At 44.2% G+C, this 18,657-nt stretch overlaps 1 protein-coding gene across 1 annotated transcript in view; it reads right to left on the bottom strand.

Moving 5' to 3' along the window:
* Positions 1–2,608: 2,608 nt before the first annotated feature.
* Positions 2,609–18,657, bottom strand: part of LOC124798012 (methyl farnesoate epoxidase-like) — a 158,767-nt gene continuing 142,718 nt past the window's right edge. Inside the window, exons 7-9 of the mRNA XM_047261210.1 lie at positions 14,453–14,633; positions 14,252–14,369; positions 2,609–3,145 (exon numbers count right to left, since the gene is read on the bottom strand). Coding sequence (XP_047117166.1) covers positions 2,822–3,145; positions 14,252–14,369; positions 14,453–14,633 — 623 coding nt within the window. The 3' untranslated portion in view covers positions 2,609–2,821. The remainder of the gene's footprint in view (positions 3,146–14,251; positions 14,370–14,452; positions 14,634–18,657) is intronic.

The following is an 18,657-nucleotide window of genomic DNA, read 5'->3' as shown; positions in this document are numbered from 1 at the left end:
CCACATGAAGCTGCGGATTGTTTCTGACAGGCAAAAAAGAAATTTTGTAGTGTGAAGATTACTTTTACTGCTGCATTTTCTGACTTCAATTTGCTTTCGAGAACGCCAGTAAAGCAGATATAGAACAACATTCTGAGTATGAGGTACTTTTATTTCATAGCAGATCTCACTTTGTATTCTTGTGAACAAACAGTGCACAGTCAGAATTTTCGGGGATTGTGTTGATTAAGCACATAAATTTACAGTGAACAGTGTAGGTAATATTAAACAGTTATTTTTCTTCTGAGTAGAGCAGTATTTTGTTTTTGTGGAGATTTCAAATCAGAAATTACAGTTCATTTCACACAACTTTCATAATGTACTTCATTGTTGAGTTTCAGTTAAATAGTTTGCGCTGAGTACACAATTAGTTCTTCTTCTATTGGCACTACATCCCAGGATGAGACTTGGCCTCCTCCATAATTTTTCGCCATTCTTTTCTGGACTCTGCTGTAGACCACCAATCATGGCAACCAACTCGGGTAGCGTTTTCTCCAACCTCATCACTCCATCTCAACCATGGTCGTCCTCTTGTTCTTCTTCCTCCAGGTTCACTGCAGCAGGCTTTCCTTGTAGGATCCGTCTCATCGAGTCATATTAAATGCCCAGCCCATCTCAATGTACACAACTTTATGAACTTTACCACATCATCCCCCTTATAGCGGTCATAAAGCTCGTCATTCCTTCGCCTTCTCCAACTCCCATTTTCATGCACAGGTCCAAAGATTCTCCTTAATGTACTTCCTTCATGTGATCTCAGTCTATTTTCGCCCTCCTTTGTAACTGCCCATGTTTCTGAACTATCATGGGGCTACCATCCCAGTTTCCCACACGAATTGGGCTAAGACAATGGTATGGGTTTTCCTGCCTGCTCTTTAATTTGGCACTCGAGAAAGTGGTGCGTGAATCGGATATCTAGACAAGAGATACTGTCAGCTATAAGTCCGTACTATTGTTGGGATATGTAGATGATTTGAACCTAATGAGTACAACATTTAGAGATCTACAAAGTGCCTTCTTAGCTCTACAAATGAGGACAGAATAAATGGCCCTGAAATTAATGAAGGAAAGACAAAGTATATGTATAATGTTACAAATCAATCTTTACAGCTCACAGTAAGCCTTGATGGAATAACTTTTGAGCGAGTGGAATGTTTCAATTATCTGGGTGCAAAGACTGAAGCAAATGACAGCACTTCGACTAAAATTACAGCCTGCGTAAGTGCATCTAGTCGATCTTTTTTTGGAATTCTGCGACATTGTAAATCCACGCATCTATCACGAGAGACTAAGTGCAGACTCCATAAAACGCTGATACGCCCAGTGCTTTTGTATGGTTCAGATGCACAGTGAGTTACTTTTGGCCTTTAATTAGATTAGTGCTTATTACTTCAAATTCAGTGGAAACGTCCCCTTAGAAAAATTTATGAATTATTGAGCTGATAAACCTCTTACATTATTTGCTTTTCAAACAGCTGAACAAAACAGAACGTCCTCAGACATTACTCTCATTACCTATTCTGATCAACACTAAACTGACACACAATATTTTTAGCGCAACGCAGTCTGACTTTCAATAATCCCCACAAAAGAATGGCCCTGACTAACATTAACCTACACCTTTCACAAATCACTTACCTCACAAAAATCTTCGTTACTCGAACTACTGCAATACAGCGAGCGCCACTACTGCCAGCTAAATAAAAGATTCAAACTACTGAAGGCACTAACTACTGATAGGCATAGTTTGCAAATGAAAGATTTTGATAGAGAACAAAAGTCATAATATATACAGCAGTTCATGACACCCAGTCTTACAAATTTGCTGTCTCTGATGGACACACGTCCAGATCATCCGCTCTCAAAACTGCGCCATCTCTCTCCCCACATTCACCACTGCTGGCAGCTCACCTCCAACTGCACAACGCTATGCGCTGTTAACAGCCAATTGCCCAACACTACAATAGCGACTATTCCAACAATGCCACCCAGCCACAGACTGCACACAGCACAGCCAGTGATTTTCATACAGAGCGCTACGTGGCGTTACCAACATAGAAACCTAAACAGCCTACTTACACAGTGTTTCACTAAGCTTAACGTTTTGTTTCACGACACTTTTTGCATCCGCTACAAAGGGTCAACCAACTGTCAGTATTATTCAGCATTTGAATATGATATCTAAAACACACTTTACGAGAGGCAACAGTGTTTGGAAAAAGAACGTTCACTATTTTTATCTACAAATAAATTTATACAAAAAGCTCACAATACGGCTTTTTTTTTTTTTTACTCTTTATTCTCTGTTTGTCCTCACTTAACAAAATCGCTGGCCGGAGTGGCAAAGCGGTTCTAGGGGCTTCAGTGTGGAACCGCGCGACGGCTACGGTCGCAGGTTCGAATCCTGCCTCCGGCATGGATGTGTGTGATGTCCTTAGGTTAGTCAGGTTTAAGTAGTACTAAGTTCTAGGGGACTGATGACCTCCACTGTTAAGTCCCATAGTGCTCAGAGCCATTTGAACCATTTTTAACAAAATCACCCGGTATACAACTTCAGTACAAACAAGTCTCTGATAGTAGCAGTCTTTATTGAGGCAACAAGTTTATGTATAACATAATTGTAATGTATTTTGTCAGTTGTAACATTACACACTTTGTAGCTATAAAAACAAAGTCGCCATAATAGACTCGTATTTCCAAATTCAACAGAAATACAAATTATGTTTCGACGACAGACATATATGGATGGGACTCAGAAGCGTCGACTCAGGTGTTGTGATGTTCATCTGGTGGCGAAGTGCGCCCTGAACGGCCTGGGAGCGGCTGTGAGCCCCGGCAGCGGGTCCGTCGACAGCCTGGGCTCGCCGGCCGGTAGGGACACGGCCAGGTCCTGCAAGATGGCGCCCAGGAAGAGGAACAGGTTGTTCTTGGCCAGAGGCATCCCGAGGCAGGAGCGCGCGCCCATGCCGAAGTTGATGACGTACGGGTCCCGCGTGAAGGCGGCCGTCTCCCTGTCGAGGAAGCGCTCCGGTCGGAAGACGTGCGGGTCCCCCCAGTGCTCCTTGTCGTGCATCGCGCACCACAGGCTGATGAAGAACCACGAACCCTACAAGCAGACCAGCCAGTGAGCGCTCGTGCGAAGTGTTAGACTCCGTCAGAGATTAGTGTTTGTTAAAGCTGTGCGAGTTGAAATACGCAGGCACACAACATTAAGTTCACAATATATTTGAAGACTAGTATGGCATGTAAACTGAAGCGCCAAAGAAACTGATATAGGCATACGTATTCATATACAAAGATATGTAAACAGTCGGAATACGGCGCTGCGGTCTGCAACTACTATACAGGGTGTTACAAAAAGGTACGGCCAAACTTTCAGGAAACATTCCTCACACACAAAGACAGAAAATATGTTATGTTGACATGTGTCCGGAAACGCTTACTTTCCGTGTTAGAGCTCATTTTATTACTTCTCTTCAAATCACATTAATCATGGAATGGAAACACACAGCAACAGAACGTACCAGCGTGACTTCAAACACTTTGTTACAGGAAATGTTCAAAATGTCCTCCGTTAGTGAGGATACATGCATCCACCCTCCGTCGCATGGAATCCCTGATGAGCTGATGCAGCCCTGGAGAATGGCGTATTGTATCACAGCCGTCCACAATACGAGCACGAAGAGTCTCTACATTTGGTACCGTGGTTGCATAGACAAGAGCTTTCAAATTCCCCCATAAATGAAAGTCAAGAGGGTTTGAGGTCAGGAGAGCGTGGAGGCCATGGAGTTGGTCCGCCTCTACCAATCCATCGGTCACCGAATCTGTTGTTGAGAAGCGTACGAACACTTCGACTGAAATGTGCAGAAGCTCCATCGTGCATGAACCACATGTTGTGTCGTACTTGTAAAGGCACATGTTCTAGCAACACAGGTAGAGTATCCCGTATGAAATCATGGCGGTGAATCGAGGAAGTACAGTACATACTGACGAAACTAAAATGAGCTTTAACATGGAAATTAAGCGTTTCCGGACACATGTCCACATAACATCTTTTCTTTATTTGTGTGTGAGGAATGTTTCCTGAAAGTTTGGACGTACCTTTTTGTAGCATCCCGTATAAGACAAGTGTCTTGCGCAGTTGTTAGATCGGTTACTGCTGCTGCTACAATGGCAGGTTATCAAGACTTAAGTGAGTATGAACTTGGTGTTATAGTTAGCCCACGAGCGATGGGACAAGCATCTCCGTAGTAGTGATGAAGTGGGATTTTCCAGTACGACCATTTCACGAGTGTACCGTGAATATCATGAATCTGCGACATCACTGCTGCCGGAAAAAGATCATGCTGGAACAGGACCAACGACGGCTGAAGAGAATCGTCCAACGTGACAGAAGTGCAGCGCTACCCCAATTTGCTGCAGGTTTGATTGCAGGGCCGTAAACAACTGTTGCCGTGCGAACCATTCAACGAAACGTCATCGATATGGGCTTTCGTAGCCGAAGGCCCACTCGTGTACCCTTGATGACTGCACAACACGAAGGTTTACGCCTCGCCTGGACCCGTCAACACCGACATTGGTCTGTTCATGACTGGAAACATGTGGCCTCGTAAGACGAGTTTCGTTTTACATTGTATCGAGCGGATGGACGTGTTTGGATATGGAGACAGCCTCATGAATCCATCGACCCTGCACGTCAGCATGGGACTGTTCAAACTGGTGGAGGTTGTGTAATGGTGTGGGACGTGTGCAGATGGAGTGATAAGGGACACCTGATACGTCTAAATACGACTGTGGCAGGTCACACGTACATAAGTATCCTGTCTGATCACCTCCATCCATTCAAGTCCATTGTGCATTTCGACGGACCTGGGCAGTTTCAGCAGGACAACGCGACACCGCACACGCCCAGAATTGCTACTGAGTGGCTCCAGGAACACTCTTCTCCGTTTAAACACTTCCGCTGCCCATCAAACTCCCCAGACATGAACATTATTGAGCACATCAGTTTGCTATTCAGAAGAGAACTCCAGCTCCTAGCACTCTTTGAGGCTTTATGAACAGCCTTGCACGATTCATGGTGCCAGTTCCCTCCAGAACAACTTCGGACATTCTTCGAGTCCATCATGCCATGTCGTATTGCTGTGCTTCTGCGTGCTCGCGGCGCCCGTACACTATATTATGCAGGTGTACCATTTTTTTTTTTTTTTTTTTTTTTTTTTTTTTTTTTTTTTTTTTTTTTTTTTTTTGCTATTCAGTGCAGTATGGCATCTAAATATAAGGGATGTCTTATAATTTCTTACAAAAAAGCTTTAAGAGGAAACATTTTTAGTACACTAGATTTGTTTGGAAGTACAGACTTTCTCCACGAATTTCACTCATGAAATCTTCGAAATCTTCTAGGGTTGTCAGTCCCGTCGTGGCGTCGTGTTGTCTCAGCGTTTCGACGTGTTTCCTACTCGTAATCTTCAGGCAAGACATCAGTTTCATGTCCATTTCGTTCCTCTGTAACCGCTACAGCGAGGGCCCAATGGGTGGGCTAGTCGCTTCGAGAGGCATCTTACGGCGGATGGTGGGATGTGCCCACAATGTGACACTGCATCAACGAAGGACGCATGTCTGTTTTTCAACAGAGAAAGGCGCTATTCCGAACCAACAGGTTCTGCGATTCCGCCATCAAAGAGGCAGCTAGAATAAGAGTACGCGATGATCTTGTCAACTGGGACAGCGACTCCAAGCTAAGCTCCGCATGGGATGTAGCATTAGCAAAAGTATTGAGGGAACGGTCTGAGGTGAAAGCTGTGGAGGCAGTGGAAGGAACACACAAGCAGCCCTGGGATTCGACGTCCGGACCCTAATTCATCCCACTGAGGAGCTCCACCACTGGCCGAGAAATCTGTTTCAGGATCACACGGCTGGTCCACCCATTTGGCTCTCGGGTATAAAAGAACGAATTGGACGTCAACCTGACACTCCACCTGAAAATGACGAGTAGGAATCTCGTCATGACGTTGCAACAATACGATGCCACAGCACGGTTGGTAAACTGAGATGATTTCATCAACGGAAAACAGTGTTTCCATTCATTCGTTCACTCATCATTTTCCATCACGTCATCCCTTAGCAAGGAGAACCAGCATATCCAGGTTCCTAGTGTATACTATAGTAACTATAAATTGTGACTACTGTCAATCTATACAACTTGATTATTATGCGAATGACACTACTTTACTGGCAAACTAGACATAGACACGCATTGCCCAGGATATGTAATACCTGCCACTCAAAGTGATGGGCCCTGTGCCTTGTTGATACTCAAAGCGAACGTAAGCCTCATGGGAAACTGCAGTCGCTTTAAAGTGATGGGCATATTTGAATCACTGGATATCAACGGAATGTGACGAATGAATACGTCTTCGTCTGTGGAAATTATAAAAATCAGGTTTTAAGCTTCTGGTTCTGACTTTTTTGAGTACGACTCGAACAGTTCGAACAGTTTACGTCATGGTTCGGGAAATCTCAGGTTCTGTTTGATCCTTTGATCCGCCTGGGATCTAGTGACTGTTTTTGGTAATACTGTATATCCTCGACCTGCCTTAGCGCTTGTATGGCATTGTGGATTTTAATAACAAAAATAACTGTGAAGCGAGGACTAAAATATCTTCTAGGGTATACCCCACATGTAACAACAACAACTAATCAATAAATAAGAGTTTGCAATTATGTTTCTATCAAATTTTCGAGCTTTCACTCGTCACCGCTCTAGTGTCGTCTGATTGTACTACACTACTGGCCATTAAAACTGCTACACCAAGAAGAAATGCAGATGGTAAACAGGTATGCATTGGATAAATATATTATACTAGAACTGCCATGTGATTACATTTTCACGCAATTTGGCTGCATAGGTCCTGAGAAATCAGTACCCAGAACAACCACCTCTGGCCGTAATAGCAGAATTGATACGCCTGGGCATTGAGTCAAACAGAGCTTGGATGGCGTATACAGTTACAGCTGCCCATGCAGCTTCAACACGATACCACAGTTCATCAGGAGTGGTGACTGGCGTATTGTGACGAGCCAGTCGCTCGGCCACCATTGACCAGACGTTTTCAATTGGTGAGAGATCTGGAGAATGTGCTGGCCAGGGCAGCAGTCGAACATTTTCTGTACCCAGAAAGGCCCGTACAGGTCCTGAAACATGCGGTCGTGCATTATCCTGCTGAAATGTAGGGTTTCGCAGGGGTCGAATGAAGGGTAGAGCCACGGGTCGTAACACATCTGAAATGTAACGTCCACTGTTCAAAGTGCCGTCAATGCGAACAAGAGGTGACCGAGACGTGTAAGCAATGGTACCCCATACCATCACGCCGGGTGATACGTCAGTATGGCGATGACGAATACACGCTTCCAATGTCCGTTCACTGCGATGTCGCCAAACACAGGTGCGCCCATCATGATGCTGTAAACAGAACCTGGACTCATCCAAAAATATGACGTTTTGCCATTCGTGGACCTAGGTTCGTCGTTGAGTACACCATCGCAGGCGCTGCTGTCTGTGATGCAGCGTCAAGGGTATCCGCAGCTATGGTCTCCGAGCTGATAGTCCATGCTGCTGCAAACGTCGTCGAACTGTTGTGCAGATGGTTGTTATCTTTCAAACGTCCCCATTTGTTGACTCAGGGATCGAGACGTGGCTGCACGATCCGTTACAGTCATGCGGATAAGATGTCTGTCTTCTCGACTGCTAGTGATATGACGCCGTTGGGATCCAGCACGGCGTTCGGTATTACCGTCCTGAAACCACCGATTCCATATTCTGCTAACAGTCATTGGATCTCAACCAACGCGAGCAGCAATGTTGCGATACGATAAGCCGCAATCGCGATAGGCTACAATCCGACCTTTATCAAAGTCGGAAACGTGATGGTACGCATTTCTCCTCCTTACACGAGGCATCACAACATCACTTCACCAGGCAACGCCCGTCAACTGCTGTTTGTGTATGAGAAATCGGTTGGAAACTTTCCGCGCGACCGCTACGGTCGCAGGGTCGAATCTTGCCTCGGACATGGAAGTGTGTGATGTCCTTAGGTTAGTTAGGTTTAAGTAGTTCTAAGTTCTAGGGGACTGATGACCTCAGATGTTAAGTCCCATAGTGAACAGAGCCATTGATCCTTTTTTTTTTTTTAACTTTGAGGTATTTACATGAGTGCTTGATGTTTGTCAGTATCTTAGTTTTTTCAAAGGAGGTGTGAAGAGCTATTTTAGCTGCTTGTTTCTTTAGTTCAAGGACTTGTTCCCGTGCTTCTGATATCATTTTTTGCTTATTTTGCTCGCTCGCTTTGTTAGCTCCCTGGATTCTGAATGGCGCCGGCTTTGATCTGATGTTAATTTAGCTGGATGTTCAGCTTTAACTCCTATCCGGAGAATAAATATTTAATCAGATTCCGGTAATAATTAAATGTATAGGAATCATATGAAGGACTTATTTCAATAGTGGTACAAGTCCATTACCCCCACTTTTCTGTCTATAATGCTTCTGACATTAATGGTCGAAACAAACAGAAAGAAAGATTTATCTCTACCAAGAAGTCATATGCTTTAATACGTATTTCTGGTATCTCAACTGCAGATTTTTCAGCGCTCATTTAACTTTGCGACTCTGTATCTCAGAATGAACAAAAGTGGACTTGTGCCACTATTTAAATAGGCCCTTCATATAAAAGTATTATGTTCACATCATGTAAGAGCAATCTGACTAACTGGGGTTTCCTAGAGGAGCCGCCACTCTGTGAGTGTGGAGCAACTCAATGTCCAGCAACATGCACAACAGAAGACCTGCTATATGCATCGCCAAATGCAACAGAGGTCGCTAACTTCTGGGCGGCAAAAATGTAAATAATTGTCTTGTAAATATATATACACACCACATGTAAATATTGTATATTATTTTATACATCGTAAATGCTTCTGACACGAATAAAAAAAATTATGTTCACAGACAATATTTTTTGTTTTTCTGTTATAACAATCGATTAGCCGCTGTGATGACCAAACATAGAAGTGTGTGTCAGTTACTTTGAAAATATATTCTTAAATTCATTTTTCATTTCATTTCAAAAACCAATTCTTTACTTACGAGATTAGTACTCGTAACTGTGGAATAATTAAATACGGAAGCTTTGCTTTTGGTCCGCGTAATTTTCAAGCACCAATTCAGACGCTGCTATATTTTGTCTTTAAATTTCGATAGAACCTGCAATCACTTTCACATTAGGGAGTCCAGTTATAAACTACATATTCTTTTCTGAAAGGAAACAGCATTAAATTTCACGGTCGATTTATAGATTACCAAAAGGACTGTCTTGCAGGATACAATGGTGAGCAGTAGCTATTTTAAAGTTGCTTCTGGAATTGTTTAATAATCTCCGTAAAAGCATTAACAACAGAATCAAAGAAACTATATTTCACGAAAACAGGTCCCAATTTCCTTTTACGTTGCCGTCATTGCTAATTATTTCAAGTCACAATTTACAGAAAGTTGTTTTTCGTAACTTCATTTAAAGACAGGCGGTGACGATGTGTGAATGTGTGTGTGTGTGTGTGTGTGTGTGTGTGTGTGTGTGTGTCTGAGAGAGAGAGAGAGAGAGAGAGAGAGAGAGAGAGAGAGAGAGAAAGTGAGAGATAGAGGGGGGGGGGGGCGGAAGAGAGGGAGAGAAAGAGAGAGAGAGAGAGAGAGAGAAGAGAGATTTTGGTGAAAGTGGTGCAGTGAAAATTAGCTTTAGATAGAGAAACAATATCAAATTTTAATATATAAATTCGTTCTTGGTTTGTAGTAGGTCCTTCTTCTTGCTTTTAGCTCTCGTATAAAATTCTTAGACATTATTTTGTTTTCCAACCTATGTCACTTCTGTTTTACTATTTATTCCAGATATAAATACTGGAGTACGTGATTACACTATTAGACGCATTAATTTTTTATGTTGTTTGCCTTTGAGTCACATAGTGCAAAAATCATTATAGAAGTTACATCAAAAGGTCTTTTACAAAGCGTGGTAGTTGCTAGATTGGTATCATGTTGCATATTTTGCTAATAAAATTACGTTCGAAAACGCTTCGTTCGGGTGCTAGCGTCTCTGAAATGTGGAGGAGGAAGCTGGAAGTTTGGACCACACAAGCTAGGCAAGAGTAGAGGAGGCAATGTACGTTACTGTCACTAAAGACCAGTTTAATTCTCTTACAGAAGATGCTCAAATGACCTCCATCAACTTCGATGCATTTGGTATATTTCCTTGCCGAGCCCTTGGCCGCCTCGCTCACCGGACCTGATGCCATTGAATTTTCATTTCTGGGGGTACGTGAAAACCCTGGTGTACGAGACACACGTAGAGTCATCACAAGATCTTGTGGCACGAATACAAGTGTCAGCTGGAGTCAGGCGAAATGCGTTGGTAGTCTTTACCAGGGTTCGGCAAGGCATCGTCAGGTGATACACAGAATGTTTCGCAGTTTGCGGTCATGTTAAGCACTATGTATATGCGAATTAAATTGGCTTTCTATGACAGTAATGTACATTGTCTCCTTTACTCCTTGCCCAGCTGGTGTGGTCCAAACTGCGTATCTCCTCCTTCACATTACAGAGACGCTAGCACACAAACTCAACGCTTTCGAGTATAGGTTTATTGACAAAATACGGTCATATGATACCCATCTAGCAACAAACACGCATTGTAACATACCTTTCACCCGTATACATAGTCAGCAACATCTATGCAGTGATCATAATCCACTGCGCACGTCGTCAACGACGAACTGGGATTGTTACGTGTGTTTCATATAGTGCCGTTGCTTACATTTTGCGCTATGAGCGTAATTTTAATAATACACGAATTTGTACCATTTTTTCGTATTCCTTTATTATTTACAGCAAATGTGATTAAATGTTGCTACCTATGCAAATCGAAACATGTCAAAGGTAGGACAATTATTATTTCTCATGGGGAACTACAGCTAGTGAATACTTATGGTTATCATCCGAGTAAGAGGCGCTTGATATGTTAAAAAATGAAGATACAGTGAAATATAGAGGTAAGGCTACGTTATGTGGCCGCATGGCCACATATTGACAGAAAAACTGCTATATAAATTCGGAAATGTGGGCTGCCAGTCAATCCATTGAGTGCACACATTCATCAGCAGTTAATAATTATGTATGGCAAATAGAGTTATTGCCTTCTGATTATACAGATATCTAAACCATTATGCGTATTTTAAAGCAGTACAATAGTAAACTGTATTACCATTAGGCCTAACTATGACGTGGAAAATGATAATGTGCGCTTAATAGTTGAGTTTCGTATGGTCGAACGAACGTTGCGCCATATGAGAAAGGAAAAACGGAAGAATTTTGTCCCTAAAAATATTTCATACTGTGACAAATCGCTAATTTTCTGCAAGTCATAGGTACAGATTTTATGTTTTTTGCGTACTGTAAAGTCATTTATTAATGCAGCGGTAACATAATTTATTGAAACAGAAGGGCAGCAGTACGATAAAGTTGAATTCGAGACCTAACATAATAGGACTGACTGTCATTGTTTTGTTATAACAGAAAAAGCAGTATCTAGGTTGTAGTACTTATTACAAACAAGCGAAGCGCCTTTGCTTTTATCCTTGAAATATTTAAGCCAAATTCATTCCAGATACCAAATGCAAATTGTTAAGATCCGTATGAATAGTGTGTACATGATCCATTATACTTTTGAACGAGATCTGTTTGTACTAACGATGTAATGGTGATGACATTCAAAATCTACAGTCTACTTAAGGGCAATTCTCGCACCTTACCATAACCACTTGACTTAGAAGGAAGCGTATGTTGGCTACAAAAATTCTGTTCTGCGCATCTGAATGCTCATTCCACAGATATTCCTACAACTGTGTACCAAAATACGAGTCCTAAGATTTCGATGGTTTCAAATCAGATAAAAGTAACCTTTGGTCTATGAAATACTGTGTCTTTATTTTAGAAATCTTTGATGTTATTTGTGGACCAGAATGATGGCTAAAAAACATAACATTCTTTGAAAAGCCCTATCAAATCAAAAGATTGCCTAATGAGGGTGGCTGCACCTTTTTGAACATCAACTGCGTAAATGTGATGTGTGTGCTGGTGTAAGCTGACGCCAGCACACCGGTCGGCAAATACGCAGCAAGAAGATCGATAGTAGACACTGGATCAAGCGCACCTGCCAGGAGAGAGGCCAGAGACAGACTCGCAAGCAATGAACCGCCAACGACATCTCGACCACAAGTACACTACTGGCCATTAAAACTGCTACACCATCAACATGACGTGCTACAGACGCGAAATTGAACCGACAGAAAGAAGATGCTGTGATACGCTAATGATTAGCTTTTCAGAGCATTCACACAGGGTTGGCGCCGGTGGCGACACCTACAACGTGCTGACATGAGGCAAGTTTCCAACCGATTTCTCGTACACAAACAGCACTTGACCGGCGTTGCCCGGTGAAACATTGTTGTGATGCCTCGTGTAAGGAGGAGAAATGCGCACCATCACGTTTCCGACTTTGATAAAGGTCGGATTGTAGCCTATCGCGATTGCGGTTTATCGTATCGCGACACTGCTGCCCGCGTTGGTCGAGATCCAATGACTGTTAGCAGAATATGGAATCGGTGGGTTCAGGAGGGTAATACGGAACGCCGTGCTCGATCCCGACGGCCTCGTATCACTAGCAGTCGAGATGACAGGCATCTTATCAGCATGGCTGTAACGGATCGTGCAGCCACGTCTCGATCCCTGAGTCAACAGATGAGGACGTCTGCAAGGCAACAACCATCTGCACGAACAGTTCGACGACGTTTTCAGCAGCATGGACTATCAGCTCGGAGACCATGGCCGCGGTTACCCTTGACGCTGCATCACAGACAGGAACGCCTGCGATGGTGTAATCAACGACGAATCTGGGTGCACGAATGGCAAATGAACGAACATTGGAAGTGTGTATTCGTCATCGCCATACTGGCGTATCACCCGGCGTGGCCATTCGTTATACGTCTCGGTCACCTCTTGTTCGCATTGACGGCACTTTGAACAGTGCACGTTACATTTCAGATATGTTATGACCCGTGGCTCTACCCTTCATTCGATCCCTGCGAAACCCTACATTTCAGCAGAATAATGTACGATCGCATGTTCTAGGTCCTTTCTGGATACAGAAAATGTTCGACTGCTGCCCTGTCCAGCACATTCTCCAGATCTCTCACCAAATGAAAACGTCTGGTTAATGGTGGCCGAGCAACTGGCTCGTCACAATACACCAACCACTACTCTTGATGAACTGTGGTATCGAGTTGAAGCTGCATGTGCAGCTGTACCTGTACACGCCATCCAAGCTCTGTTCGACTCAATGCCTAGGCGTATCAAGGCCGTTATTACGGCCAGAGGTGGTTGTTCTGGGTACTGATTTCTCAGGATCTACGCACCCAAATTGCGTGAAAATTTAATCACATGTCAGTTCGAGTATAATATATTTGTCCAATGAATACCCGTTTATCATCTTCATTTCTTCTTGGTGTAGCAAGTTTAATGGCCAGTAGTGTATATAGATCGCCGCAGCTGACAGGAGGGGTCAGTCTCAGTCTCTGTCACTAACTCAGTCACTAGATCGGTAGCTATTCTATTTCGCGTTAGTCAGTTTACATCACCGGCTACGAGAGTGTCCGCCCCGATAGCTGAGTGGTCAGCGTGAAGCATTGCCGTCCTACGGGCCCGGGTTCGATTCCTGGCTGTGTCGGGGAATTTTCTCCGCTCAGGGACTGGTTGTTGTGTTGCTCCACGGCGGCCGGACCTGCCCCGCAAGGGGCCTCCCAGCCAATGACGCCGAACGCTCATTTCCATCACCGGTTACGAGAGTGTATAGCGACCAGAGTACTTCACCAACAGTGAGGCTAACGTGGACTAATATTCAAGAACTTGTACCACAACACATGGACGCTGTTAAAGTTAAGTAGCAGCAATCTGTTTAAGTAAATAAGGTCTGTCTTCAAGTAAATAAAGAAGCATGTTAATACATGTATGCAGTTGTGTTGTAGAAAGAAGATACCGGCCACAAAATAATGTCCTCTCCCTTGCTTTCCATGGTACAAGGTACTACAGTAGCGACAAGGACACAACAATACGTACCTTAGGTATGTTGTAGCCGTGTAGAGTGGTGTCCTTAAGCGCTACGTGTGGGGGGCACATGGGTGCAGTGGTGTTTATGCGGGAAATCTCAGCTATCACAGCCTCGAAGTACGGCAGCCTGAAAACAAAAGTTTGGTCCAAAAGAAGTAAAGTAAACGTTATTAAACGTGATTAGTTCCTTAATTTTCTTCTTTGACTAACCGTGGCCTGTCTTCGAGTGAAATTCTTCTAGAATGGCCGACCACAGTATCCAGCTCCTTCTGCACTTTCTCTTGGACCTCCGGATACAGGATCATGTACATTATGGCGAAGGCCAGAGTGTTGGAAACTGTATCAGATCCAGCAGCAAAGAGGTCGAAGATTATAGCCGCAAGTCCATCTTCTGAAAGGCAAAACAGTCCCGAGATACAAATAAACTGACTCAGCCATTACTGAACAAAAATATATTGACACATTAGCACCTACAGTCAAAATAAAAATTGCTATTTTTGAGAACTACACTCCTGGAAATGGAAAAAAGAACACATTGACACCGGTGTGTCAGACCCACCATACTTGCTCCGGACACTGCGAGAGGGCTGTACAAGCAATGATCACACGCACGGCACAGCGGACACACCAGGAACCGCGGTGTTGGCCGTCGAATGGCGCTAGCTGCGCAGCATTTGTGCACCGCCGCCGTCAGTGTCAGCCAGTTTGCCGTGGCATACGGAGCTCCATCGCAGTCTTTAACACTGATAGCATGCCGCGACAGCGTGGACGTGAACCGTATGTGCAGTTGGCGGACTTTGAGCGAGGGCGTATAGTGGGCATGCGGGAGGCCGGGTGGACGTACCGCCGAATTGCTCAACACGTGGGGCGTGAGGTCTCCACAGTACATCGATGTTGTCGCCAGTGGTCGGCGGAAGGTGCATGTGCCCGTCGACCTGGGACCGGAGCGCAGCGACGCACGGATGCACGCCAAGACTGTAGGATCCTACGCAGTGCCGTAGGGGACCGCACCGCCACTTCCCAGCAAATTAGGGACACTGTTGCTCCTGGGGTATCGGCGTGGACCATTCGCAACCGTCTCCATGAAGCTGGGCTACGGTCCCGCACACCGTTAGGCCGTCTTCCGCTCACGCCCCAACATCGTGCAGCCCGCCTCCAGTGGTGTCGCGACAGGTGTGAATGGAGGGACGAATGGAGACGTGTCGTCTTCAGCGATGAGAGTCGCTTCTGCCTTGGTGCCAATGATGGTCGTATGCGTGTTTGGCGCCGTGCAGGTGAGCGCCACAATCAGGACTGCATACGACCGAGGCACACAGGGCCAACACCCGGCATCATGGTGTGGGGAGCGATCTCCTACACTGGCCGTACACCACTGGTGATCGTCGAGGGGACACTGAATAGTGCACGGTACATCCAAACCGTCATCGAACCCATCGTTCTACCATTCCTAGACCGGATAGGGAACTTGCTGTTCCAACAGGACAATGCACGTCCGCGTGTATACCGTGCCACCCAACATGCTCTAGAAGGTGTAAGTCAACTACCCTGGCCAGCAAGATCTCCGGATCTGTCCCCCATTGAGCATGTTTGGGACTGGATGAAGCGTCGTCTCACGCCGTCTGCACGTCCAGCACGAACGCTGGTCCAACTGAGGCGCCAGGTGGAAATGGCATGGCAAGCCGTTCCACAGGACTACATCCAGCATCTCTACGATCGTCTCCATGGGAGAATAGCAGGCTGCATTGCTGCGAAAGGTGGATATACACTGTACTAGTGCCGACATTGTGCATGCTCTGTTGCCTGTGTCTATGTGCCTGTGGTTCTGTCAGTGTGATCATGTGATGTATCTGACCCCAGGAATGTGTCAATAAAGTTTCCCCTTCCTGGGACAATGAATTCACGGTGTTCTTATTTCAATTTCCAGGAGTGTATAACCACTTTTCTCATCACCAGGAGAAAAATGATGATAACCATATTTTGATCCTTTGGCTTCTACGAATTCACACAGACACTCTCCACCATTGTTCTGAAAATTGAAGTAGAAAATTGAAAATGTTTGAATACAGTCCAATAATCGATTACACGTTGAGACCCAGCCCACCTCGTGGCCAGTAGTCTACAACAACATGGACCGACCGGAGCTGCCATCAGTATAGCTGTAGAGTTTCTTAATGTTTAATATGGACAAATGTCCATAGACTTCTTGAATACAGAATACCGCTAGCTCGGAGTGTGTCGAGCAGCAGTTGGTCATTGTTGATTGGCCATACTTAAATAATTTCGATGAAATACGGTGAAACGCCTACGGATGGTTCAAAGGTCTCTAAGAAGATGAGGTCAACGTGGCAAACGCTGGCAGTAGGTCTTCATTCTCTTATGCGGACTGAGGCTGTGATGCTCGACAGTTCGAATTTCAATTTCAAACTAATGTACACAGAAAACTTTTTACTGACGATTGTCGTTTCGAAAAAACCATAACATAATGTCGGTCTTGACATGCATCCGACAATAGCCCCAACAAAATTAGGGATAATGTGCTGAAGAAAACCCGATAATGAATGACACACATCGCAAGAGAAGAGATGCAGTGTTGTGTAGATGGGATATTCATTTATCTCATTGTTTACGTCATTCATTTCTGTAGTGAATCACAACAAACTAGGCTCAGAAACGCATATACGTAGGGTGCAAACACGATCATCAACGCCGGCATTAATAAATATCAGAGTGCGCCCCGATAGCTGAGTGGTCAGCGTAACAGATTGCCGTCGTACGGGCCTGGGTTCCATTCCCGGCTGGGTTGGGGATTTTCTCCGCTCATTTCATCTCCATCCGGCGCGCAGGTTGCTCGATGTTGCGTGGAATGTAATAAGACCTGCACCAAGGCGGCAGGACCTGCCCCGTAAGGGGCCTCCCGGCCAATGACGCCAAACGCCCATTTTCCATTTTCCATAACTATCAGAGTACTACATGTGATTAGCTTACATTTGTGTAGTTTTGTTGAAAACAGAATCTCATGTTTGAAACAGAAGTAGAATACGTACCTCAGTCACTTCTGTTGCTTGATGTGCATCTGTCCAGCCACTCGATATAGCGTTAGTTAGTGTCATATTCTTCGGGAACACCAGATCGCTGTGCATCATTTGATATTATTCGCAGTTTTATGAGCGTTTGCCCATTTACTGTCAGGAATTTCATCAATATGTTGAAGTTTCTGCAGAGAGACCGCAATTAATGTGCTCGCCACCCTCTTAAACAAGCGAGCATCATAACGCATCAGCCTCCTATTTGGACGAATGAGTCGTGGTTTCGTGAAGTCAAGCCAAGGATGGCTAAAAATTAGGTTTTTGTACCCTTTTATTAGGTAAACATATATCTTGTGACACCTACCCTGGCACAGGCATTTCAATTTGACGGGACTTCTTCTGCTTTCGCGTTAATCTGGCTGACCATTTTATCAAACAGCTTTGTTTGCACCTGGTCTCATGAAACTGAGCGCGACCCGTTCCAGAGCTTTCTACCACAAGTGGTAATTGGAAATCGAACCAAGGACTTTCGCCGTAGTAAGTTAACCACATGACGACGAAGGCGGCACTACCATTTTATTAACTGACTGAAAGTAGTAATCAAATAAAATACGAAAAATTTCTTACCGTCAAAGCTTAATGTAATAAACTCTGCAATTTCGAACACTGACCATATCACAATTCATCATCAGATACCTGCTCACTGCATTATCAGATGACAACGCATTGACTCGTTATTATTCATTGCCTAGTAGAAGGTGTGATGTCGTATCTAGGGAACAAAATTACGCACGATGGCCGAAGCAAGGAGGATATCAGAAATATTAACTACTGCTTTCCAATTTATTTATTTGTTAATGAAATTCGTCATTGAACCGTGGCTGGCTCATGGTAGGCGTTGGACTAAACCTTGGTTGCTATTCTGTGTTCAGTCTCCAGCGGTTATCGCGATTATGCTGTTATACTGTCTTTCCGCGTGTGGCAGCATTGGTGTACTGCCTTTTCTTGTTTGTTCTTGTTGTTTTGTAATTGTATGGCTTCTAGTCGATTTTTAGATTAAGATTGTTTTGCACTTAAGGAGTCAGATGGTTTCGGCCTTCAGCATAATTTAACAACTGTTTTACATAAAGCATTTGGCATTTTTAAAATTAATGTTATTGAGTCTTAAGTGTTGGTCCTTCGGTCGATTTTGAATTTAAGTTGTTTGTTCTTAAAGTGTTAGATTCTTTGGGCCTTCAGCCTGATTAAGGAACTGTTTTGAGATAAGACTTTGCCTTTTAAATCTCTGATTTTAGTTGAGCTTTAAGTTATTGGCTTTCAGCCGTTTTTAAATTGAAGTCGTCTTGCCCTTAAGGCATGAGATTGTACGGCGCATTCAGCCGCTAATTA

This window comes from Schistocerca piceifrons, chromosome 5 (assembly GCF_021461385.2).
Source record: "Schistocerca piceifrons isolate TAMUIC-IGC-003096 chromosome 5, iqSchPice1.1, whole genome shotgun sequence".
Classification (NCBI taxonomy): Eukaryota; Metazoa; Arthropoda; class Insecta; order Orthoptera; family Acrididae; genus Schistocerca; species Schistocerca piceifrons.
The sequence above is the reverse complement of the archived record's forward strand: the minus strand, read 5'-3'. Positions and strand labels throughout refer to the sequence as shown.